At 44.3% G+C, this 27,120-nt stretch overlaps 1 protein-coding gene and 1 non-coding gene across 3 annotated transcripts in view; both read left to right on the forward strand.

Annotated features, from left to right (window-relative positions):
• Positions 1–27,120, forward strand: part of ZNF609 (zinc finger protein 609) — a 225,462-nt gene that overhangs the window by 189,566 nt on the left and 8,776 nt on the right. For both annotated transcript variants that reach the window (XM_031002443.3, XM_031002444.3), the window contains exons 4-5: positions 20,194–20,281; positions 23,757–26,097. In XM_031002443.3, coding sequence (XP_030858303.2) covers positions 20,194–20,281; positions 23,757–26,097 — 2,429 coding nt within the window. The remainder of the gene's footprint in view (positions 1–20,193; positions 20,282–23,756; positions 26,098–27,120) is intronic.
• Positions 21,107–21,213, forward strand: LOC115930994 (U6 spliceosomal RNA). Its single transcript, XR_004067569.1, has one exon. It is a non-coding gene; the product is annotated as a U6 spliceosomal RNA (small nuclear RNA).

A 27,120-nucleotide genomic window follows, 5' to 3' on the forward strand; every position in this document is an offset into this window, starting at 1 on the left:
AAAGTGTAAAAAAATAGGTAAATTAAATCATTAATTTCTAAATCAAATAAGTTCAGTCATGACAGACAACATAAAATTTGTATGTGGAAATCTTGGGGCTTAAGAGAGGATAAAAGTTAGATTAACATTAGAAGAAGGTATGGAAAATCTGTACACAAAACAGTACCTATACTTTAGCAGGGCAGCCAGTGAATCAGAAATGTGTTAAAGGGAAAGAGGTCCTCTACTTAGATCCAATAACTGTGTCTTTAGCATCTCAACCTCCTGAAAGTAAGAAGCTGGGGAGTTGGGGGTAGCTAGAGGGAGAGACCAGACCATCCATTTGCACAGAATATTCAAAAGAGTCTGTAGAACTTTGAGAAAAACCTTGCAGAGTGTACATCTGCACCTAAGACTAGAATAGCTAATGCGATTGTGAAATGGAATATTTATTTAGTGTGTAAGATTTGTGTTGATGGGTGGGGGGGGGATCCTTTGTCATTTATTTAAAAGTAATATAAAATTATAAAAATATTGTTTCGTACTGGCCCGGCAGAGCCAATTTGGCAGTCTAGAAAAAGTCTGGATTTATAAGCAAACTAATGGAAATAGGAAGGATTTTTTTAGTAATAGTTTTGAGGCAACTTTGTGAGGAGGGAATAAGTTGATTTACAGACCCATCTCAAACTATCTATAAACATATATATACATATATACACATGAACATCTTAACTTTATGTAAGCCTGGTCCTATTTACTTTCAAATGGACTGGAATGAAAAGAAATTATACCTTATTGCATTTTTGTCATGTAGTCCCAAGTAGGCAGCTTTGCTTCCTAAGATTTGTGGGGTGGTTTCTTCATATTTGCTTTGTATTTGGGAGCTCATTTTTAGGAAGTTTTATAACCGAAATATCTTCAAATAAATATATGCAAATAATACCACAAAACAGCATAAGAGCCCTACTAATGATACAGTCAGCAGATGCCATATAATTGTGAACTGAAAGAGATCACTTTTGGCTAAATTATAGAGCTCAGCTCATTTTCACCTTTTCCTAAAAAGGTGACTCTAGGTAAAAGGTAGCTGAGCAGACCACAGCAACTCTTGTTCAGTTTGATTATTTTAAACTAGGAAACCAGGTAACTGCAGTAGATGCCTGCTATTATGAGGGATTAGATAGGAGCAGTGAGCCATTGCTCAGCTCCTGTTCAGTGTGGGGGTTCCCCAGCCAGTTCATCACAGGTATCAGAGGGCAAACACTGTGACAGGAGCTGTCAGGAGGACTATACAAAGAGAAAGCATTATTGACACAGCAAAGACATGAGGTGACCTAGACGTTTGTAAGCCACTCTGGCAGCTACAGCTGAGGGAGCAGGCCTGGTTAGAGATTTCTCACAGGTGTTCTCCAGACCTGAACACTGTAGTTTTACGTAGATTGCTCCCCTCTTGGGAAGGAAGTAGAGCTGTTTTGTTTCTATTCACGTGTTTTGTATTACCTCTCTCACTATCTCATTAACCAGTGTTGTCACCACCACACCCAACTCTGTGTACTAAAATTTGTTGTTCAGAAATTAAAAAAAAAAAAACTTAAGGCATGAAACCTGAGAGCCCAGTTTACATTTTTCTTTTATTTATTTATTTACTTAGGGACTAAGTCTCTCTCTGTCACCCAAGCTGGAGTGCAGTGGCGCGATCGCAGCTCACTGCAACCTCTCCCTATTCTCATGCCTCAGCCTCCTGAGTAGCTGGGATTACAGGCGAGCCAACACACCTGACTAATTTTTGTATTTTTGGTGGAGATGGGATTTCACTATGTTGGCCAGGCTGGTCTCCAACTCCTGGCCTCAAGTGATCTGCCCACCTCGGCCTCCCAAAGTGCTCAGCTTGCAGGCATGAGCCACCATGCCCAGCCTTATTTTTATTTTATATATATATATTTTTAGCCGGGACTACAGGCACACACCACCATGCCTGGCTAATTTTTTTTTTTTTTTTTTTTTTTTTGAGACAGGGTCTTACTCTGTCACCCAGGCTGGAGTGCAGTGGTATGATCACAGCTCACTGCAGCCTCGACCTCCCAGGCTCAGCCATTCTCCCCACCTCAGCCTTCCAAGTAGCTGGGACTACAGGCACGTACCACCACACGTGACTAATTTTTATATTTTTTGTAGGTACAGGGGTTTTGCCATGTTACCTAGGCTGATCTCAAACTCCTAGACTCAAACAATCCTCCCACCTTGGCCTCTCAAAGTGCTGGGACTGCAGGTGTGAATCGCTATGCCTGGCCAACACTTGGCTTGTTTTTTAAAAATTTTAGAGATGGAGTCTCACTGCGTTTTCCAGGCTGATCTTCAACTCCTGGACTCAAGCAGTCCTCCTGCTTCAGCCTCCCTAAGTAGTTGGGACTACAGGTGTGAGCTACCGCACCTAGTTCAATTTAGATTTTTCTATCATGCCATATTACCTAAGATACTGCAAGTCTGGGGCTGGTCTGAGTGCAATGGTGTTTACAACTAGTTGATCACAACCAATTACAGATTTCTTTGTTCCATCTCTAATCCCATTGCTTCACTTAACTAACCTTAAAAAATAAATAAATAAAAAGATACTCCAAGTCTGTACAGAATGTGTACTGTGGCTCTTCCTAGACAGGGCATCCGGCTCTGTGCCCTATTTGGAAACCAGGGCTTCCATCTGGCTCCAGATGCCTGATATGACAGAGCTGAAGATAGCTACTATAAAATATGTTCAACAGTAATTTTATTTTAAAACCATCTCTGGAGACTTTTTACTGGTCTTTAAAGAACCCTTTATTTCCTTAGACAGATTAGGATATTCATTACCCTATGCATCTTTATGATCTTTTGGATTGTTAGAGGTAAGCCTTGCTGGTGATAATGTCTTCTGTTTTACATTAGAGTTTTGTCCTCCTCGTTCTAGATTATAAACTTCCTGGAAGCACCAGGTGCAGTGGCTCACGCCTGTAATCCTAGCACTTTGGGAGGTCGAGGTGGGCGGATTGCCTGAGTTCAGGAGTTTGAGAACAGCCTGGGCAACACGGTGAAACCCCATCTCCACTAAAAGATACAAAAAATTAGCTGGGTGTGGCGGCGTGCGCCTGTAGTCCCAGCTACTTGGGAGGCTGAGGCAGGAGAAATGCTTGAACCTGGGAGGCAGAGGTTGCAGTGAGCTGAGATCGTGCCACTGCACTCCACCCTGGACGACAGAGCTAGACTCCGTCTCCAAAAAAAATAAATAAATAAAAAATAAACTTCCTGGAAGCAATGACATGTTTATTCAACCCCACTCCCCCAACCCCTAAACAAACACACAAGTAGAATATAGCTTTGAATAGTAGCTCCTTGCAGATTGAGAAACTACTAGAGTTTGCGTTATCTGTTATTTTAATTTCTTAGTAGTGTCCAAGATATCACACTCTCCTAGACTGGGAGCCAAAGAGCTATAAAAAATTGGTAGCAAAGTCACCAACTTGCTAGGAATCATAAATTACCCCTTACTCTTAAAGGTTGAAGGAAATTTGAGTTATAAAAGACAATATGGTTACTCCAGCACCATCTAGAGGAAAGTCTAGAAAGGTTTAAAATGGTATTTTACAAGTTCACTATATCAGTTTATTTATCTATTTATTTAGAGACAGAGTCTCACTCTGCCGCCCAGGCTGGAGTGCAGTGGTGTGATCTGGGCTCACTGCAACCTCTGCCTCCTGGGTTCAAGCGATTCTCCTGCTTCAGCCTCCTGAGTAGCTGGGATTACAGTGCGTCACCATGCCCGGCTAATTTTTGTATTTTTAGTGGAGATGGGTTTTCTCCATGTTGACCAGGCTAGTCTCAAACTCCTGACTTCAGGTGATTCACCCGCCTCAGCCTCCCAAAGTGCTGGGATTATAGGCACAAGCCATGATGCCCTGCCATCAGTTCAATTAAATCTAGATATCACATTCTTCCTATCCTTTTTTATTATACATGTCATGATATGGTAAGATATCATTCACTTGGCCATTCAACCAAACTTTACTCTGTTATTTATTTATTTTATATATATTTTTTCTTTTTTATAGAGATGGGAGTCTTGTAATGTTGACCAGGCTGGTCTTGAACTCCTGGCCTCAAGCAATCCTTCCATCTCTTCCTCCCAAAGTACTCTGTTCTCATCTACTGCCTGATAGCATGTTATTTCTGGGTGTGTTTATCTCAACTGGATTGTAAAGTGTGTGAGAACAGATTGAGATCATGTCTTCTATTTCTATAATATGTATCTCCATAGCCCCTTACTACTGATAGGAAGTCATTAAAGATTGATTATTAAATGATATAGGTATTACAGCCTTATAGGCTAGATACAATATAGCAATGTGGAAGATTCTTAAAAGCATAGCGCCAAGTGGGCCGGGCACGGTGGCTCACGCCTGTAATCCCAGCACTTTGGGAGGCCGAGGCAGGTGGATCACGAGGTCAGGAGATCGAGACCATCCTGGCTAACATGGTGAAACCCTGTCTCTACTAAAAATACAAACAATTAGCTGAGCGTGGTGATGGGCGCCTGTAATCCCAGCTACTCGGGAGGTTGAGGCAGGAGAATGGCATGAACCTGGGAGGCAGAGCTTGCAGTGAACCGAGATTGTGCCACTGTGGTCCAGCCTGGGCGACAGAACGAGACTCCATCTCAAAAAAAAAAAAAAAAAGTATAGCACCAAGTTGAGGGGAAAAAAAACAGAATAGAAAAAAAAAAAATTATAGCACCAAGTTGAGGGGAAAAAAAACAGAATAGTCCAGGCATGGTGGCTCACGCCTGTTGGATCACTGAGGTCGGGAGTTCGAGACCAGCCTGACCAGCATGGAGAAACCCCGTGTCTGCTAAAAATACAAAATTAGCCGGCATGGTGGCACATGCCTGTAATCCCAGCTACTCGGGAGGCAGGAGAATCGCTTGAACCTGGGAGGCAGAGGTTGTGGTGAGCCAAGATCGTGCCATTGCACTCCAGCCAGGACAACAAGAGCAAAACTCCATCCCCCCCCAAAAAATCAGAATGATATCTATAACATAATACTAAATAAGCAAAATAAAATATATGAAAACAAAACAATAATATATATAATATACATTTATAAGAACATATACAGGCTGGGCGTGGTGGCTCATGCCTGTAATCCCAGCACTTTGGGAGGCCAAGGCGGGTGGATCACCTAAGGTCAGGAGTTGGAGACCAGCCTGGCCAACATGGTGAAACCTCATCTCTACTAAAAATACAAAAAAAATTAGCTGGGCATGGTGGCAGGTGCCTGTAATCCCAGCTACATGGGAGGCTAAGGCAGGAGAATTGTTTGAACCCAGGGGACGGGAGTTGCAGTGAGCTGAGATCACGCCGTTGCACTCCAGCCTGGGCAACGAGAGAAACTCTGTCTCAAGAAAAGTAAATAAAAAGAACATATACAAAGAAAAATGTGTACATTAAACATAAAGAATGGCTGTAGGGGGCAGGGGCATGGAAATTGTGTAAAATGGAATAAGTAATTAACTAACAAGGGGAAGCTGAAAACAACAACTTTACCAGATTTAGAAAACAGCATGGATAAGTAGCAGCTTTTGGCGAAGGATGAATTAAGCAACTCAGCACTCAGTCAAAAGTTTTTACCTTATTTTCTTTTTTCCTTTTTTGAGACTGAGTCTCACTCTGTCACCCAGGCTGGAGTGCAATGGCGCGATCTTGGCCCACTGGAACCTCCGCCTCCCGTGTTCAGGCAATTCTCTTGCCTCAGTCTCCCAAGTAGCTGGGATTACAAGCACCCACCATCACGCCCAGCCAATTTTTGTATTTTTAGTAGATATGGGGTTTTACCATGTTGCCCAGGCTGGTCTCGAACTCCTGACCTCAAGTGATCAGCCTGCCTCAGCCTTCCAAAGTGCGGGATTATAGGCGTGAGCCACCATGCCTAGCTATCTTATTTTCTATAACTTATTTTAATATATTAGCCCACCAATCAGTAACAATTAACAAATATTTATTTAGCATCAAGTATTAGATCAGCTTTTTCCATATCTCCTTCCTACTCTCTGACACATGCCTCAGTTCTTCACTTGTGGTTTGGTCTCACTCTTCATGTGTGTCATGCTTATCCCAAATCCATTTAGGATTATAAAATTCTCCCTATTCTTTCTCTGACCTAACAGTCCATGGCTTTACCACAGTTTGTAGTGCAGCATATGGTTTTGGGTTTTTAACTAATGGGTTTTCTCCTTTTTTCTTTCTTTCTCCTTCCTTCTTTTCTTCCTCCCTTCCTCCCTTCCTTCCTCTTTTCTTTTTTCCTCCGTCCCTCCTCCCTCCCTCCCTCTTTCTCCTCCCCTCCCCTCTCTCCCTTCCTCCCTTCCTCTTTCTTTAGATCCAGCATCCCAACTAATGGTTTTGAATATATCCATTCTCCGACACCACCCTGCCCCCCACCTCCAAGATTAGAACACAACTTTCCATTCAGTAACCATATCTCTATTCTGTTTTGAATCTTCAGTAGCACTTGGCATAATGACGGAGTATGGTAAGTAGTATGGGCCAGGCACAGTGGCTCATGCCTGTAATCCCAGCACTTTGGGAGGCTGAGGCAGAAAGATCACTTAAGGCCAGGAGCTCAAGACCAGCCTGGCCAACATGGCGAAACCCGTCTCTACTAAAAATACAAAAAATTAGCCAGGCGTGGTGATGCGTGCCTGTAGTCCCAGCTACTTGGGAGGCTGAGCCAGGAGAATCACTTGAACCCAGGAGGTGGAGGGTTGCAGTGAGCCAAGATCGCACCACTGCACTGCAGCCTGAGTGACAGAGCAAGACTGCATCTCAAAAAAAAAAAAAAAAAAACCATTATAAAAAATAATAGGTATTATGTATTTGCTGACTAGTTGCATAAAAGCAGTGTTTGAGGCCGTGCATGGTGGCTCACACCTGTAATCCCAGCACTTTGGGAGGCCAGGGCAGATGGATCATGAGGTCAAGAGATTGAGACCATCCTGGCCAACATGGTGAAACCCCGTCTCTACTGAAAATACAAAAATTAGCTGGGCATGGTGGTGCGTGCATGTAGTCCCAGCTACTCGGGACGCTGAGGCAGGAGAATCACTTGAACCCCATAGGCGGAGGTTGCAGTGAGCTGAGATCGCGCTACTGCACCCCAGCCTGGCGACAGAGGGAGACTCCGTCTCAAAAAAAAACAGCAGCGTTTGAGGTAGATTAATCTGACAATAGTTTACCGCCTGGATTGACAGAGATAAAGGGTGGAGTTAGGGAGCACAATTCAAAGACTATTGGGATAGTCTACAGGTAAGTTAATGAGGACTTAGACTCTAGTGGTTGTGGGGATGTGGAGAGGAAGACATTATTCAGAGATTTCAAAGGCAGAATGGGCAGGTCATGGTGGCTGACTCTTGTCCAAATGCCAGAAAGTCAACTCTATTTACTTCTTTTTTTTTTTAGCCCTTGATCCCTCCTGGCTATGCCCAAAGTTTCCTGCTTCCTTTACAGAGCATCAGTTGCCTCTCCTCAGGATCCAGAATTCTCACAACTTTCAAGAATTCCAACTGGGCAAGCAAATCCCTGAAAGGCAAAACTGACTGCACTGGTAGAACTGGCTGATCCCCAGCTTTCTGTCTCCCAGCATGAAGATAGCAGCAGCTTAGTTAACTTCTCTATAAAGAGGCAGAAGGAAAACAATGCTTGGCTTTTATGCCTTATGTGTAGCAGTTCTTATACTTTTTGGTCTCAGGACCCCTTTTCATTTACCTTAAAAATTATTATTATTTTTTTTTGAGACGGAGTTTTGCTCTTGTTGCCTAGACTGGAGTGCAATGGCGTGATCTTGGGTCATCGCAACCTCCGCCTCCCAGGTTCAAGCAATTCTCCTGTCTCAGCCTCCCGAGTAGCTGGGATTACAGGCATGCACCACCACGCCCAGCTAATTTTGTATTTTTAATAGATATGGGGTTTCCCCATGTTGATCAGATTGGTCTCGAACTCCTGATCTCAGGTGATCCACCCTCCTCAGCCTCCCAAAGTGCTGGGATTACAGGTGTGAGCCACCGCGTCCAGCCTAACTTAAAAATTATTGAAGGGCCACATACCATGGCTCACACTTATAATCCCAGCACTTTGGAAGATATATACACACACACACACACACACACACACACACATTATATATAATATACATATTATGTATAATATATGTTGAGGTAGATTAATCTGACAATAGCGTATATGTTGGGTGTGGTGGTGCACACCTGTGGTCCTAGCTACTTAGAAAACTGAGAGTGGAGGATCACTTGAGCTTTGGAGGTTGAGGCTTCAGTGAGCCGTAATCATACCACTACACTCCAGCCTGGATGACAAAGATCCTGTCTCAAAAAAAAAAAGGCATTGAGGACCTCAAAGAACTTTTGTTTTTATAGATTATATCTATTGATATCTACCATTTAGGAATTAAAATTTAGAAACTCAAAGTGTGTATTATTCATAATAATGAACCTGTTACATGGTAATATAAATAGTATTTTTAATGGAAAATAACTTTTCATATTTTTAGTAGAGACGGGGTTTCACCATGTTGGCCAGGCTAGTGTCCAACTGGCCTCAAGTGATCTGCTCACCTCAGCCTCCCAAAGTTGTGCTTTTTCATTTCTCTCTCTAGGAGAGCCTTAAAGATCTATGTTTCATTTGTAGCCATTTCTGGGAATTCTTGGCACCTGAACTGAGATCCTCATTACCCATTGTTGTTAGAAATAACATGTTCAAAAGAGGTATAAAACGCGTTTTTAGTTTTTTTAAAGTTTTTTATTGGACATTTACCACACACACTCACACACTGCATTCAAAACTCGCTGGCAAACTATGGTCTTAGGGAGTTACCAAAAATAGTTTCTCAGACTGATTCCTTTGGTTAGTAGCTATAGAATTTTTCCCCATGGACTTTGAGTTCCAAATAACAGACCCTTAAGAGAATCATGTAATTAGTGGATGATAGAGCTACGTTAGTATTTACTCCCTGATTTCCTAGCCTAAAGTAGATTGGAAGAAGGAAGTTGGATGTAATAGAGAGGTTGGTGATAAGGGAAAGACTACTGCAGAAGGCAGACATATTAATGACGAGCCAAAGAGGAGACCGAGAAGCAAAACACAGAAACTCAGCAGAGTAGTTTGGTCTCAATTAAAGAGGGCCATTAACCCCTAATATCTCAGGAACCTTTAAAGGGACATCTCTTTACCACACCACAGAATAATTGTATCTAGAATAATGTCCCTGAGTCATCAAGAAAATTTTAAAATACTCTCTGTATATGGGAAGTCCCCAACTTATGAATGGTTTGTGGTCCAAAGTTAATTTTCAAAACATTTTTTTGGAACGCAAAACATTTTTCTTTCTTTCTTTTTTTTTTTTTTTTTTGAGACTGAGTCTTGCTTTGTTGCCCAGGCTGGAGTGCAGTGGCATGATCTCGGCTCACTGCAACCTCTGCCTCCTGGGCTCAAGCGATTCTCCTGCCTCAGCCTCCCAAGTAGCTGGGATTACAGGTGCACGCCACCATGCCCGGCTAATTTTTGTATTTTTAGTAGAGACGGGGTTTCGCCATGTTGGCCAGGCTGGTCTTGAACTCCTGACCTCAGGTGATCTGCCCACCTCAGCCTCCCAAAATGCTGGGATTACTGGCATGAGCTGCCGCACCTGGCCTCAAAACATTTTCTATAGAAATAATGAAATAATTATTTTGGGCCTTAGACAAGCTGCTTTTTTCATTTTGTCAGTCCAATAAACAACCTTTGCATGCCTAATATTAATAAAAGTATTTCTTTTTTATCTGGCTCTCATTTATATCTTTGTTTCAGTGAGAGTTCATTCTGAGGCCAGAGCCTGAACATAAATACAGTTCCCCTCTGGCCTCATAATCTGTTCCTCAAGGTGCAGACGGTCTATGTCAGGGATTAGCAAGTTAGGGTTCAGTTACCAAATCCAGTCCCACTTCTGGTTTTTATAATACAGTTTTATTGAAACACAACTATGCCTATTTGTTTACATATTGTCTGGGGCTCTTTTTCTACTATAAGAGTTGAGAAGTTATGACGGAGACTGTGTGGCCTGCAAAGCTTTAAATATTTACTATCTGTCCCTTACTTTAAAAGCCTGCCAATCCCCAGTCTGTGTGATCTGGTCCACCGTTGTCACTAATATGCTGTCTCTCTGACCTCATGTGTTCTCACTCTTCCCCTCATTTATTCCACTACAGCCACACTATCCTCTTTGCTCTTCCGAACGTGCCATGTGCATTCCCACCACAGGGCCTTTGTACTCGCTTTTTCCGCTGCCTAAAATGTCTTCTAATTTCCACAGGGCTTGCTGTGTCACCTCTTACAGATTTCTCTGCTTGAATGTCATCTTCTTGAGAAGGCTTTTTAAAATTGCCCTTTATAAAATAGCAGCATCACCATCCCTCACATCGTCTTCTGCTTTGTTTTTCTCCATAGCTTATCACTCTCTGGGTTTTTGTTGTTTGTTTGTTTGTTTTTTGTTTGTTTGTTGAGACCGGGTTTCACTCCCGTCACCCAGGCTGGAGTGCAGTGGCGTGATGTGGACTCACTGCAACATCCACCTCCTGGGCTCAAGTGATTCTCCTGCCTCAGTCTCCCAAGTAGCTGGGACTACAGGCGTGTGCCACCATGTCTGGCTAATTTTGGTATTTTTTGTAGAGACAGGGTTTCACCATGTTGGCCAGGCTGGTCTCGAACTCCTGGGCTCAAGCAGTCCTCCCGCCTTGGCCTCCCAAAGTGCTGGGATTACAGGTGTGAGCCACCGCGACTGGCCGCGTATCACTATCTGACATATGCTTACATGTTCCCTTATTTATTGTCTTTCTCCTCTTATCTGAATGTGAGAGCAGAGACTTGGTCAGTTTTGTGTGTTGCCATGTCCCAGTACTTTAGAACAGTGTCTGGCCCAGAGTAGGTGCTCATTTGTGGAATAATAGAATGAATGAAAGCATGTATGTGTGCTAATCTGTACTTCACCCTGGTTAGTTAGGGTGTATTTGTATCCAGTTAGGGTATAGTTGTCAACATCAATCAGGATTGAAAATTGGGATTAAAATAAGATTTAAAAGCAGCATATAGGCAAATGCTGATGTTTCCATTTGGAAACTCAATGCTACTGGAATATTCAGGTACACTTCATCTCTTCCCCTTTCTCTTTTGTTGTCTCTTATGCTGAGGGCAAGCATCTGGCTTTATTTATCCTTATTCTCTAGTACTTAGTCCAGCACATTCCATAAAGTTGGCTCTTAATAAACATTTGCTCCCAACCCAGGAGTGGACCTCAGCATTTCTTCACTGTTTTTGTAACTTCAGTACTTCACAGAATGCTTGGCAAATAATAGATGCTCGATAAATATTCATTCAAGGTAGAAATGAATTATTTGTCTACATAGGATAGACATTATTCCAGGTTATCTGTTATGTAACAAATTAACCTAAAACATAGTTGTCTAAAACAATAAATATTATCTCACAGAGTTTCTGTGGCTCGGGAATTCAGGAGTAGCTTAACTGGGTGGTCTGACTCAGGGTCTCTCATGAGGTTGTAGTCAGTTGTTGACTGGGGCTGCCATCATCTGAAAGCATATCTGGGGCTGGAGGATCCTCTTCCAAGCTGCTTCACTACATGACTATTGGCAGAGGGCCTCAGTTGCTGGCCTCGTGGACTTCTCCATAGGGCTGCTTAAGTGTTCTCACAAAATGGCTGCTGTCATCCCTAAGGGAAGAAATCCCAGAGAGAAAGCAAGGAGGAACCCCCAATAATACCTTTTATCACCTTGTCTCAAAAGTCATGCACCGGCCGGGCGCGGTGGCTCACGCCTGTAATCCCAGCACTTTGGGAGGCCGAGGTGGGCGGATCACGAGGTCAGGAGATCGAGACCACGGTGAAACCCCATCTCTACTAAAAATACAAAAAATTAGCCGGGCGCAGTGGCGGGCGCCTGTAGTCCCAGCTACTCGGGAGGCTGAGGCAGGAGAATGGCGTGAACCCGGGAGGCGGAGCTTGCAGTGAGCCGAGATTGCACCACTGCACTCCAGCCTGGGCGACAGAGCGAGACTCCGTCTCAAAAAAAAAAAAAAAAGTCATGCACCATCACTTCTGCAAGTTGCTAAAGGCAGCTCACACTCCAGGGGATGAGAATTAGGCCCCATCTTTTTTTTTTCCTCTGTGAATTAGGCTGGAGTGCAGGGGCAACATCTCAACTCATTACAGCCTAGATCTCCACCTGATCCCCCCACGTCAGCCTCCATAGTAGTTGGCACTACAGGCACATGCCAACAAGCCCAGATAATTTAAAGAATTTTTTAGAGACAGGGTCTCACTACATTGCCCAGGCTAGTTTCGAATTCCTGTGCTCAAGCAATCCTCCCACCTTGGCCTCCCAAAATGCTGAGATTACAGGCATGAGCCACCATGCTTACAGGCATGAGCCACCATGAAGCATTTTTAAAACATTGAGATATTTCTACTAAAACTAATAATTTTTTTTTTTCTTGAGACAGGGTCTCTTTCTGTTGCCCAGACGGGAGTGCAGTGGTGCGATCTCGGCTCACCACAACCTCTGCCTCCCAGGCTCAAGCGATTCTCTTGCCTCAGCCTCCTCAGGAGCTGGGATTACAGGCACGCGCCACTACTGCCCGGCTAATTTTTGTATTTTTAGTAAAGATGGGGTTTCACCATGTTGACCAGGCTGGTCTTGAACTCCGGACCTAAGATGATCCACCTGCCTCGGCCTCCCAAATTGCTAAGATTACAGGCATGAGCCACCGTGCCTGGCTAACTAATAACTATTTTTATGTGTTTTTTTGGGAATAGGTGATACATACAGATGTATGTATTACCTATACCTGTATGTACGAGTTCAAAAGCTAAAAGGTTTTATACAGAGAAATGATGGGATATGAGAGGTTTTATTTAACAGGATCTCTCTGGTCTCTGTGTTGAGAACAGGTCAGAAAGTGATAAAGATGGAAGCAAGTTAGGAAGCTATTGCAATAATTTAAGGAGTGCTTGGAGCAGTAGAAGTGGAGGTAATGAGAAATGATCAAAATCTGGATATATTTTGAAGGTTGAGCCAAAAAGATTTGCTGAAGGTCAGGTGTGGGGACATGGATAGTAGGAGAGGAATCAAGTAAAACTCTAAGGGTTTTGACCTGAACACCTAGAAGGATGTACACATGCCATTACCTCAGATAGGGACAATTCAGAGCAAGTTGTTTTTGTTCTTGGAGGAGAGGGTTGTTAAGGAGAGGATGGGTATCAGGAGCTCAGTTTCGAACATGTTAAGTTTGAGATCTCCATTTAGACGTCCAATGGAAATGTCAAGTTTGTGATTAGATACATGAATCTGGAGTTTAGGGGAGAGGTTGGGGCTAGGGATAGAAGTTTGAGTCATAAGTTACACATGAAGTACCAGCAAAAGATGCTGAGGAATGACCAGAGAGATAGGAGGAAAACCAGGAGAGTATGGTGTTCTGGAAGCCAAGTGAAGGAAGTGTTTCAAGAAGGGAATTGGTCTGAGCATGAAGGAGCTGAGCATGAAGGTACCAGATCCCTGAGAGAAAGTATGTACTAACGGAAATAGTAAAAACGAGGGGCCTAGAAAAAATCTCTCTCTCTCTTTCCACTATTATACTTGGATCAGCCTTGACTACACAAATGTTTTGAGGTTTTGAATTATTATCTGAAACAAAGCAGTGCTGCTTTGGGATTGAGTTTGTCTCAGCATTTCACTCCTAAGAACTGTGGGAACCTGGCCAGTCGTGGTGGCTCACGCCTGTAATCCCAGCACTTTGGGAGCCCGAGGCAGGTGGATCACCTGAGGCAGGACTTCGAGACCAGCCTGACCAACATGGTGAAACAGTATCTCTACTAATAATACAAAAATTAACGAGGTGTGGTGGTGCACACCTGTAATCCCAGCTGCTTGGGAGGCTGAGGCAGGAGTATTGCTTGAGCCTGGGAGGCAGAGGCTGGAGTGAGCCGAAATTGCACCACTGCACTCCAGCCTGGGTGACACAGTGAGTCTCCATCTCAAAAATCATAATAATAATAACTAGGGGAACCTGACTAGTGCCTCATACATGTCATCATTTTCCCTTTACTCTGCTCCAATATTTATCGCCTTGAAGAAGGGAGAATAGTGAGTACTCTAAAACTTAATAATGGGTAATTAGATTATGTCCATAAGACTTGGTAAATCTGAAAGTAAGATTCTAGAGAAACACGGAGCACTATTTATTACTGCTGTTTTTTAGCAGTATTATCCTCAGACATGCTGAGCCTTTCCTTATTTTGTGAACACTTATGAAAAATAGTAAGTTTTCCAAGATGAAGACCAGTTTTTCTTTCTCTTCAGCCTACTTGCTTCCCTAAAGCTAGCCCCTAATAGAGAAACTTGGTCTGTTAAGTGTTATTTGCTGCTTTTCTTTCCTGTCGTCCTGTTCTCCAGCTGTCTCAACTCGGAACCTTGCAGGAAGACTATTAAACCTCATCAATGTGTGTTTCCTTTGACATTTAAACAAGCCTCCATTTTGTCTTTCCATATCATAATTTTTTCTCTTCCCTTCTCCCATTTCCAGCACCTTGTTTGACCTGTCTTCTCTTCAGCTCATTCATTATTGCTAAAGTTTGCAGATTATACCAAAGGAAGAAGCCAGATTTATAAACATGTGTTCCCACCCAGCTGTTTCAAGAATAGTAATGACATTCATCTTCTAGTTGTGTGCCTGCTCTCTGTGTACAGCTGTGCTCATCTGCCCTTATAAATGAAATGCCTATCTCTAAGTCTTACCTTCTCTATAAATGGACTCTGTTCCTATTAAATTGATTATGCAGTAATCAGAGCAGTCCATCTTTTGGGGGAGACATCCACTTGAAATCACTTTGCTAATAGCTAGAGAGAATTTAGCCTAATTACTTCTTTAGGAGATATGCCATTTCCCTTAAGATGCCAGGGCACTGCAAAGGGATAGGATTCCTATCCTTTTCCCCTCTGGATGACCCCCTGCAATCCTGTATGTGTATGTGTCTTTTATCTAAGGTGAAGGTAACAGGATATTCTAAGAAAATTGTGTGAAAACAATCAGAATCCATTAGAGATAGCTGTGTCAGGCCTTAGAGTCTGAAAGATCTGACCACTAATAGTGAACCCTTGAGTAAATGATTTATCCTTTCTGGTGTGTCATTTCCTCCTTTGCAAAGTAGCCTTAACAATCCTTATATGACAGGATTTTTGGCACCCACTTATGGCCTGCCTTCCTCAAAAAGTGATTTAAGACCAGGTGCCGTGGCTCATGCCTGTAATCCCAGCTCTTTAGGAAACCAAGGCAGGAGGATCACTTGAGACCAGGAGTTTGAAACCAGCCTGGGCAACATAGTGAGACTCTGTCTCTATTTTTAAACAAACAAAAAAAATTATAAAAAGTAAACAAATGGGCCGGGCCCGGTGGCACATGCCTGTAATCCCAGCACTTTGGAAGGCCAAGGCAGGCAGATCACCTGAGGTCAGGAGTTTGAGACCAGCCTCAACATGGAGAAACCCCGTATCTACTAAAAATATAAAATTAGCTGGGCGTGGTGGTACATGCCTGTAATCCCAGCTACTCGGGAGGCTGAGGCAGGAGAATTGCTTGAACCTGGGAGGCGGAGGTTGCGATGACCCAAGATCACGCCATTGCACTCCAGTCTAGGCAACAAGAGCAAAACTCCGTCTCAAAAATAAAAATTAAAATTAAAAATTAAATTAAAAAATAAATAAATGCCAGCTACTCAGGAGGCTGAGGCAGGAGAATCGCTTGAACCCAGGAGGCGGAGGTTGCAGTGAGTAGAGATCGCGCCACTGCACTCCACCCTGGGCAACAGAGCAAGACTTCGTCTCAAAAAAAAAAAAAACACACACACACACAAATAAAAATAAAAGTGATTGGCCTAGTGACTACTGTAATCTCAGCACTTTGGGAGGCCAAGTTGGGTGGATCGCTTGAGGCCAGGAGTTCAAAACCAGCCTGGCCAACATGGTATAACCCTGTCTTTACTAAAAACACAAAAATCAGCCATGCATGGTGGCACACGCCTGTAATCCCAGCTACTTGGGAGGCTGAGGCACAAGAATTGCTTGAACCTGGGAGACGGAGGTTGCAGTGAGCCAAGATTGCACCACTGCACTCTAGCTTGGACAACAGAGTGAGACTCTGTCTAAAATAAAAATAATTAAATAAAAATAAAAGTGATTTAAGGCTGTAAATATTCAATAAGATAATATGAAAACATCTAGCACATAATAGTTTTATTTTTCTTTTTTACTTTATTGTATTTATTTATTTTTTGAGATGAAGCCTCGCTCTGTCGCCGAGGCTGGAGTGCAGTAGCACAATCTCAGCTCACTGCAACACCTCCTTGAACACCTCCTGGGTTCAAGCAGTTCTCTTGCCACAGCCTCCTGAGTAGCTGGGACTACAGGCGCCCGCCACCACGCCCAGCTAATTTTTGTATTTTTAGTAGAGATGGGGTTTCACCATCTTGGCCAGGCTGGCTGGTCTTGGACCCCTGACCTCAAGTGATCACTCGCCTTGGCATCCCAAAGTGCTGGGATTACAGGCATGAGCCACCGCACCCGGCTTAATCCTATATTTTAAAAAATCTAAGATTTGGGCCAGGCGCGGTGGCTCATGCCTGTAATCCCAGCACTTTGGGGAGGCCGAGGCGGGCGGATCATGAGATCAGGAGATCGAGACCATCCTGGCTAACATGGTAAACCCCGTCTCTACTAAAAAATACAACAAAAATTAGCCGGGTATGGTGATGTGCGCCTCTAGTCCCAGCTACTCGGGGGGCTGAGGCAGGAGAATGGCGTGAACCTGGGAGACGGAGCTTGTAGTGAGCCGAGATTCGTGCCACTGCACTTCAGCCTGGGTGACAAGAGCGAGACTGTGTCTCAAAAAAACAAAACAAACAAAAAAACCCTGAGATTTGTAGAAGCCAAGTGACTTGTTCAAGGTTACACTATAACAAAGCCAGGATTTGCACTGAGGTTTTCTAACTTCATGTCCAGTGATTTTTAGACACCATTGTATGTCAAAGAATAAATGAATATAAGTGAGTTACTAGAGATAGGTCCTAGAAGTGCCAAATCAAAAAGTATTTTATTAGTGGGTGGCCGTAGACAAACAAAAGCTAATTCCAGATCCCCCGGATTTATTGTCTTGATATATTCCATAGAAAATGTGCCTTGGAGCTGGGTGTGGTGGCTAACACCTGTAATCCCAACACTTTGGGAGTCTGAGGTGGGCAGATCACCTGAGGTCGGGAGTTCGAGACCGGCCTGACCAACATGGTGAAACCCTGTCTCTACTTAAAAAAAATACAAAATTAGCCCAGGCATGGTGGCACCTGCCATAATCCCAGCTACTCAGGAGGCTGAGGCAGGAGAAACACTTGAACCCGGGAGGTGGAGGTTGCAGTGAGCTGAGATCAGGCCATTGCACTTCAGCCTGGGCAACAAGAGTGAAACTCTGTCTCAAAAAAAAAAAAAAAAAAAAGAAACAGAGATGCAAGTCACTAAGTGGGGCTGAATCTGTGGACTGGCTGACCTCCAGATCTGGGAACAAAGAGTAGTCATGAGAGGTGATTTCAGAGGAGTAAATAGATACTAAAAATGCTCATACACTAAGAATGTGAGGCCAGGAGAGTGAGATGCTAACCCCCAACCAGCCTTATGAAAGGAGGCTTAAAATAAGTTAATTGTTGAGTGGAGGAGGGAAGCTTTAAGGAGTTGGGAAGGACTGTGTCAAGCTGCCTCCTGATTCATTATTAGAATAGAAGTGTGATATTCTAAATTTCACTGTGGCATAGGCCATTTGAAGACCTGTTGTACTGAGTCCCTAGGGCACCAGAAGAAAGAAATTGCAAAGTGATGAGACAGAGAAAGGGGAAAAAGTAATAACAAAGACATTCCACTCAATATGAGGCTGCAAACCAAAATGTTAATAATAGAAATCTAATGTTAAGAAAGATAACCAATAAAAACCAGGACTTCCACTTCAGAGAAGATGGAGTAGACAGATTTTTCCCTATTCCTCCCCTAAATACAACTAAAAACTCTGGAAATTATTTACAAACAAATACAAGACTGTGAAACGTGGAAGAAAGAAGGCAGACCAGCCATGGGTCACAAGACCTTAGAAACAACATGGTGATGAGTTCCCTGGGTTTTCTTTTTGTCTCTAATATCCCAGACATGGCGCTAAAACTGAATATTATATTTAATGGTAAAAGACTGAATGGAGCCAAGTGTGGTGGCTCACACCTATAATCCCAGCACTTTGGAAAGCCAAGGCAGGTGGATTGCTTGAGCTCAGGAGTTCAAGACCAGCCTGGGCAAAATGGTCTTGACAAGAGGATAGCATGAGCCCGAGTTTGAGCCCAATCTGGGCAACATAACAAGACATTGTCTCTAAAAGATTAAAATGCCAGCCAGGTGCGGTGGCTTATGCCTGTAATCCCAGCGCTTTGGGAGGTTGAGGCAGGCGGATCACATGAGGTCGGGATATTGAGACCAGCCTGACCAACATGGAGAAACTCTGTCCCTACTAAAAATACAAAATTAGCTGGGGGTGGTGGTGCATGCCTATAATCCTAGCTACTTGGGAGGCTGAGGCGGAGAATTGCTTGAACCCAGGAGGCGGAGGTTGCAGTGAGCGGAGATCGCACCATTGCACTCCAGCCTGGGCAACAAGAGCGAAACTCCGTCTCAAAAAAAAAAAAGGAATTAAAATGCCAAAAAAAAAACCCTATATAAAACATAATTTTTCTTTTATCAGATTGGCAAAGAACAAAATGAGAACATCATGTTGCCAAAGGAAAAGGGCAAGAGGTATTCATGGGCTACTATAAATGGGTATATGAATGAGTACGTCCTCTTTGAGGCAATTTGGAGGTGGTTTGGCTGTATTTGTGAGAACTCCAAATACAAGTGCACTGTGATTAACAGTTTTACTTACAGGAATTCATCTTACAGACATATTTGTGTAGGTAAAATGAAGCATTTGTACAAGATTATTCATTGCAGTTTATTTGTAATAGCAGAAGATTGAAACAACCTAAATGTCCGTTCAAATGCTGCCATTGAAAAGAATGAAGTAGCTCTCTGTCTACACATACGGAATGATCCAAAATATTTGGGTATATGAAAAAAGCAGTGTGCAGAACATTGTGTGTATATTGCTATCATTTAAGGAAGAATATATGAACATATTTGCATATATACATATAAAATATCTGTGGAAGACTTTTGGATGTTTCCAAGTAGGGGAACTGGAAGACTGAAGAACAGTTATGGAAGGGACACTTCATTTTATATTAGGGTTTGTTGGGGATTTTTTTTGGTCGGGGCGTGGGGACTACCTTTTGAATTTTGGAGTAAGGCTACATTACCTAGTCAAAAGCTTTATTTATTTATTTATTTTTTTTTTTGAGACAGAGTCTCACTCTGTCACCCATGCTGGAGTGCAGTGGCACAATCTTGGCTCACTGCAAACTCCACCTCCTGGGTTCAAGTGATTCTCCTGCCTCACTCTTCTGAGTAGCTGGGATTACAGGCATGCACCACTATGCCCGGCTAATTTTTGTAATTTTAGTAGAGACAGGTTTTCCCCATGTTGGCCAGGCTGATCTTGAGCTCCTGGCTGCAAGTAATCTGCCTGCCTTAGCCTCCCAAAGTACTGGGATTACAGGCGTGAGCCACCACTCCCGGCCAAAAAAAATTTTTTTTAATTATCCAGGTGTGGTGACATGCTCTTGTGATCCCAGCTACTTGGGAGACTGAGGTGGGACGATCGCTTGAGGCTGTACTCCAGCCTGGGCAACAGAGCAAAACCCCATCTCCAAAAATAAAAATAAAATGTGTCTTGACAAAACCATGAAGTCTTTACAACTGTTACCCATCCTAAGGGATCTCAGTAGTATTGTAGGCAATTCCTATGGAACTATTCTGGCCCAATCCTGTTTGTCCCATTGGTACCCAGAGTACCTCCTAAACCCTCTTATAGAAGTCAGAGTGCTGATCAAAAGAATACTATTCTCAGTGGCAAATGGGGTGTGTCTTGTCTATATCTATGTGCTCTTATTTTCCAGGGATGTTGGTGGTAAATGTAACGTGGAGGAACAAGACATATGTAGGTACACTCCTTGACTGCACACGACATGATTGGGCACCCCCAAGGTAAGCACTTACAGCTATTTAGTTTATATTATTCTAAACCACTCTAATTGGTGATCCCTTATACTTTTATCCTGCTAGAGTTGTACATCCAGCTTTTAAAGGACATGATGGTGTAGATACCAGGGAAAGCACTGTATTTATCTGACATTCAAGAAGACTGAATGGCTAGGCGTGGTGGCTCACGCCTGTAATCCCAGCACTTTGGGAGGCTAAGGCAGGCAGATCACCTGAGGTCAGGAGTTCCAGACTAGCCTGACCAACATGGAGAAACCCCGTCTCTACTAAAAATAAAAAATTAGCCGGGCATGGTGGTGCATGCCTGTAATCCCAGCTGCTCGAGAGGGTGAGGCAGGAGAATCGCTTGAACCCAGGAGGCAGAGGTTGTGGTGAGCCAAGATCACACCATTGCACTCCAGCCTGGGCAACAAAAAGCGAAACTCCATCTCAAAAAAAAAAAAAAAAGAAGATGAATTGTGTATTAAAGTGTTCGGGGGGCCGGGTACGGTGGCTCACGCCTGTAATCCTAGCACTTTGGGAGGCCAAGGCGGGTGGATCATGAGGTCAGGAGATCGAGACCATCCTGGCTAACACAGTGAAACCCCATCTCTACTAAAAATACAAAAAAATTAGCCAGGCGTGGTGGCGAGCGTTTGTAGTCCCAGCTACTCGGGAGGCTGAGGCAGGAGAATGGCGTGAACCCGGGAGGCGGAGCTTGCAGTGAGCCGAGATCGCGCCACTGCACTCCAGCCTGGGGGACAGAGCAAGACTCCGTCTCAAAAAAAAAAAAAAAAAAAATTAATTAAAAAAAAATAAAGTGTTCAGGGGGTGCTCACTTCAGCGGTACATATACTAAAATTGGACCAATACAGAGAAGATTAGCATGGCCCCTGCACAAGGGTGACATGCAGATTCGTGAAGTGTTTTATATTTTTAAAATTAGGAAAAAAAAGTGAAGTGTTGAGGGGATGCACTTTGACTGGAATTATTAAAGTCACCTTGAGACCAAAGCTATAACATCTAATCATGGGTGAGCAAATATTCATTGATGGTAGCTATTTCTCAGAAATTTGAACTCAAGAACATTTTTAGTTTTATAAACTCTACTAGAACATACGGGTTTCACAAGGACCTTTTCATGTTGCAATTTGACCTTTAGATGGATATTTCAATCAATGGCCCCTTATAGCTTTTTCCTAATATTAGTACTCAGTTCGTCAGGGTTTGGGAAATCCAGGCGTTGAGGGTAATTTGCAACTAACATACAGGTAACATCCTAGGAGCTTACCAATTAATGCAATTCCCATGCAGTCACAAGTTTCTTTGTTGGATCATATTCATTGAAAATGGTAGTTATTATCTGGACAGTTCTTTTAGGAAAAGTATCTTAAACCTTCATCTGCCCATTGTTCCCATGAAACAAAGATGGGCAGAAATGTCCCAAGGAAAAGTATTTTAAAGTTCTTGATTCCATACCACTTTCTTATTCTCAGATGTGATTATTCTCTACTGAGGGCTATTTATGCCTCTTAATTTTCAGAGATGCTGGGCCAGGTTTCTAGAGGCTTAGACTTTTTTTTTTTTTTTTTTTTGAGATGGAGTCTTGCTCTGTCGCCCAGGCTGGAGTGCAGTGGTGCAGTCTTGGCTCACTGCAAGCTCCACCTCCCGAGTTCACGCCATTCTCCTGCCTCAGCCTCCCGAGTAGCTGGGACTACAGGCACCCGCCACCGCGCCCGGCTAATTTTTTGTATTTTTAGTAGAGACGGGTTTTCACCATTTTAGCCAGGATGGTCTCGATCTCCTGACCTCGTGATCCTCCCGCCTCGGCCTCCCAAAGAGCTGGGATTACAGGCGTGAGCCACCGCACCCGGCCCAAGGCTTAGACTTTTATAAGACTATATTCAGGCTGGGTGCGGTGGCTAACGCCTGTAATCCCAGCACTTTGGGAGGCTGAGGCGGGTGGATCACCTGAGGTCAGGAGTTCGAGACCAGCCTGATCAACATGGTGAAACCCTGTCTCTACTAAAAATACAAAAATTAGCTGGGCATGGTGGCTCATGCCTGTAACCCCAGCTACTCGGGAGCCTGAGGCAGGAGAACCGCTTGAACCAGGGAGTTGGAGGTTGCAGTGAGCCGAGATTGCTCCGCTGCACTCCAGCCTGGGCGACAGAGCAACACTCCATCTCAAAAAAAAAAAAAAAAAAAAGACTATATTCAGACCATAATAGTTGCCCTGATAAGAATCAGAAGCAGGCCAGGCGCAGTGGCTCACGCCTGTAATCCCAGCACTTTGGGAGGCCGAGGTGGGTGGATCACAAGGTCGGGAGATCGAGACCATCCTGGCCAACACGGTGAAACCCCGTCTCTACTAAAAATACAAAAATTAGCTGGGCGTGGTGGCTCATGCCTGTAACCCCAGCTACTCGGGAGCCTGAGGCAGGAGAACCACTTGAACTAGGGAGTTGGAGGTTACAGTGAGCCGAGATCGTGCCACTGCGCTCCAGCCTGGCGACAGAGCAAGACTCCATCTCAAAAAAAAAAAAAAAGAATCAGAAGCATATGAGCTAAAACAAGTTAGTAAAGTTCTTTATGCTCTCCCTTTGCATTTCTGAGAAACCTATTGGAAGGACTTATTTCTGCTTTGGGCATGCAAGAATCCAGAGAGATAGGAGCTGAGTGAGTAGGTTGATAACAGGGAAGCAGTAAGTAGCTTTACAGTAGAACTGTTCTGGGAACCCAAAGGAGATATTTGACAAAATTTGCCTCTTTTCTGCAATAGCTGTGGTTCCCACTGTCTTAGAAACAACCTACTCCAGCTGCCCCCTGGAACAAGAGAGTCAAAACCATCTTTAGATTTACAAGGGAACCAATCTTAGCTAAAGGTTTAATTCTAGGCAGTGTTTTAAGCTCCATGAAAAGCTACTTTAGGGCCTATGAGGAGTGACCCCTAGGTGCAGATCTCCAGACATTCAAAGAACTCATGTACTCTTGGTTATATCTGATGTTTAGGGAACTCTTAAATGGATAGGTGCTTTGTTCTACCTTTCTATATCTTCATAGGTATGTAAGAAAAAGGCATTGGGCTAAAAGTAGAGCTAGAGTCTTGTTGTATGTTGCCATTAATCAGTGATGTTACCTTGGACAAGTCATTTAGCATGCCTGGCCTCAATTTCCTGTATGATCTCTAACATCTTTTCTGAAACCATGACTATGGCTGTATATAGGAAATGTTGACTTGACTATCTTACGGAACAGATTCTGCATGGTTTTAGAGGTAAATGTTTGGGAATAATTTGCAGCTAACGTGTATCCCAGGAGTTCACCATTTAGTGCAATTCACAATCAGAATTTCTTTTAACAAATCGTATTCATTGAAAATGATAGTCACCATCTGGACAGTTCTGGAGGCTACAGCTAAACTGCTTTGAAGATGTTTTCTCTTCTTAATAATATTCTGTTGTGTTTATCCTTTGCCAAGGTTCTGTGACTCCCCGACCAGTGACCTGGAAATGCGCAATGGCCGGGGTAGAGGCAAACGCATGCGTCCCAACAGTAATACACCTGTCAATGAGACAGCCACAGCCTCTGACAGCAAAGGGACCAGTAGCAGCAGCAAAACCCGGGCAGGAGCCAATAGCAAAGGCCGTCGGGGCAGCCAGAATTCTTCAGAGCATCGCCCACCTGCCAGCAGCACTTCTGAGGATGTCAAGGCCAGCCCTTCCTCAGCTAATAAGCGGAAAAACAAACCCCTTTCAGACATGGAGCTGAATTCTAGCTCAGAGGACTCCAAAGGGAGCAAGCGTGTCCGTACTAATTCCATGGGCTCAGCCACTGGCCCCCTTCCTGGGACAAAGGTAGAACCCACTGTTCTGGACAGAAACTGTCCCTCCCCCGTCCTGATTGACTGTCCCCACCCAAACTGCAACAAGAAGTACAAGCACATCAATGGACTTAAGTACCACCAAGCTCATGCCCATACAGATGATGACAGCAAGCCAGAAGCGGATGGGGACAGTGAGTACGGAGAGGAACCTATTCTCCATGCAGACCTTGGGAGCTGCAATGGTGCATCTGTCTCACAAAAAGGTTCCTTGTCCCCTGCCCGCTCAGCTACCCCCAAAGTTCGACTTGTAGAGCCCCATAGCCCTTCTCCTTCAAGCAAATTCAGCACAAAAGGCCTCTGTAAGAAAAAGTTGAGTGGGGAAGGGGACACAGACCTTGGGGCCTTATCCAATGATGGCTCTGATGATGGACCCTCAGTGATGGATGAAACAAGCAATGATGCCTTTGATTCTTTAGAAAGGAAGTGTATGGAAAAAGAAAAATGTAAAAAACCCTCTAGTTTAAAACCTGAAAAGATTCCTTCCAAGAGCCTAAAGTCAGCCCGTCCCATTGCCCCTGCCATCCCCCCACAGCAAATCTACACCTTCCAGACAGCCACCTTCACAGCAGCGAGCCCAGGCTCTTCCTCAGGCTTGACCGCCACAGTGGCACAAGCCATGCCCAACAGTCCCCAACTCAAGCCCATTCAGCCCAAGCCCACTGTTATGGGAGAACCTTTCACAGTCAACCCTGCCTTGACTCCAGCCAAGGACAAGAAAAAGAAAGACAAAAAAAAGAAGGAATCTTCAAAGGAACTTGAAAGTCCTCTGACCCCTGGGAAGGTGTGTCGAGCAGAAGAAGGCAAAAGCCCATTCAGGGAATCTTCAGGAGATGGGATGAAAATGGAGGGGCTCCTAAATGGCTCATCAGACCCCCACCAAAGCCGACTGGCTAGCATCAAGGCTGAAGCCGACAAGATCTACAGTTTCACGGACAATGCCCCCAGCCCTTCCATTGGAGGCAGTAGCCGCCTTGAAAACACTACCCCTACTCAGCCCCTGACTCCCTTACATGTGGTGACCCAGAATGGAGCTGAAGCCAGCTCAGTTAAAACCAACAGCCCTGCATACTCTGACATCTCTGATGCTGGGGAGGATGGGGAGGGCAAGGTAGACAGTGTCAAATCAAAGGACGCTGAACAGTTGGTTAAAGAAGGGGCTAAGAAAACTCTTTTTCCCCCTCAGCCTCAGAGCAAAGACTCACCATATTACCAAGGCTTTGAGAGTTACTATTCTCCAAGTTATGCACAGTCCAGCCCTGGGGCTCTGAACCCCAGCAGCCAGGCAGGAGTGGAGAGCCAGGCCCTGAAGACAAAAAGGGATGAGGAACCTGAGAGCATAGAAGGGAAAGTGAAGAATGATATCTGTGAAGAAAAGAAGCCCGAGCTGAGCAGTTCCAGTCAGCAGCCCTCGGTCATCCAGCAGCGTCCCAATATGTACATGCAGTCCCTGTACTACAACCAGTATGCCTATGTACCCCCCTATGGCTACAGCGACCAGAGTTACCACACCCACCTTCTGAGCACTAACACGGCTTACCGGCAGCAGTACGAAGAACAGCAGAAACGCCAGAGCTTAGAGCAGCAGCAGCGGGGAGTGGACAAGAAGGCAGAGATGGGCCTGAAGGAGCGGGAGGCAGCACTCAAGGAAGAGTGGAAGCAAAAGCCGTCCATTCCACCAACTCTCACCAAGGCCCCCAGCCTGACAGACCTGGTGAAATCAGGACCTGGCAAGGCCAAGGAGCCAGGGGCTGACCCAGCCAAATCAGTCATCATTCCCAAGTTAGATGACTCTTCAAAACTCCCAGGCCAGGGCCCTGAAGGCCTTAAAGTGAAGCTGAGTGATGCCAGCCACCTAAGCAAGGAGGCCTCTGAGGCCAAGACAGGCGCTGAGTGTGGTCGACAGGCAGAGATGGATCCAATACTCTGGTACCGACAGGTAACTGTTGCCCTGGGAGGAAGTGGAAATACCGTATGGTAATCGTCTATCTTCCTCACAAATAAGGGCTGTCTTTATATAGGGGTTCAACGGAATTGAGATTAGCAGGAGAGATGTATAATTTTAAGGATTCTTTACCTTTGTAAACTATTTTAATGTTTTTTATTTTATTTTAGTATTATTATTTTTTCGAGATGGAGTCTCACTCTGTTGCCCAGGCTAGAGTGCAGTGGTGCAATCTTGCTTGGCTCACTGCAACCTCCGCCTCCCAGGTTCAAGCAATTCTCCTGCCTCAGCCTCCCGAGTAGCTGAGATTACAGGCACACGCCACCATGCCCAGCTAATTTTTTTGTATTTTTAGTAGAGATGGGGTTTCACCATCTTGGTCAGGCTGGTCTGGAACTCCTGACCTCAAGTAATCCACCTGCCTCAGCCTCCCAAAGTGCTGGGATTACAGGCATGAGCCACTGTACCCAGCCAATTTTTATTTTATTTTATTTATTTTTTTATTTTTTTTGAGATGGAGTCTGGCACTGTCACCCAGGCTGGAATGCACTGGCACAATCTCAGCTCACTGCAACCTCTGCCTCCCGGGTTCACACGATTCTCCTGCCTCAGCCTCCCGAGTAGCTGGGATTACAGGTGCGCGCCACCACACCTGGCTAATTTTTTGTATTTTTAGTAGAGATGGGGTTTCACCATGTTAGCCAGGATGGTCTTGATCTCCTGACCTTGTGATCCACCCACCTCGGCCTCCCAAAGTACTGGGATTAAGGCATGAGCCACTGCGCCCAGTCGTAATTTTTTTTTATTTTTATGTTTTTATAGAGACCAGAGTCCCTCTGTGTTGCCCAGGCTGGAATGCAATGATGCAGTCATAGCTCACTGCAATTTCCAACTCCTAGGCTCAAGCAGTCCTCCTGCCTCAGCCTCCCAATTAACCAGGACTACAGATGCATGCCACCACACCCAGATGATGTTTTCATTTTTTGTAGAGAGGGGTCTCACTATGTTGCCCAGGCT

Source organism: Gorilla gorilla, chromosome 16 (assembly GCF_029281585.2).
Source record: "Gorilla gorilla gorilla isolate KB3781 chromosome 16, NHGRI_mGorGor1-v2.1_pri, whole genome shotgun sequence".
In the NCBI taxonomy this organism is placed as follows: domain Eukaryota; kingdom Metazoa; phylum Chordata; class Mammalia; order Primates; family Hominidae; genus Gorilla; species Gorilla gorilla.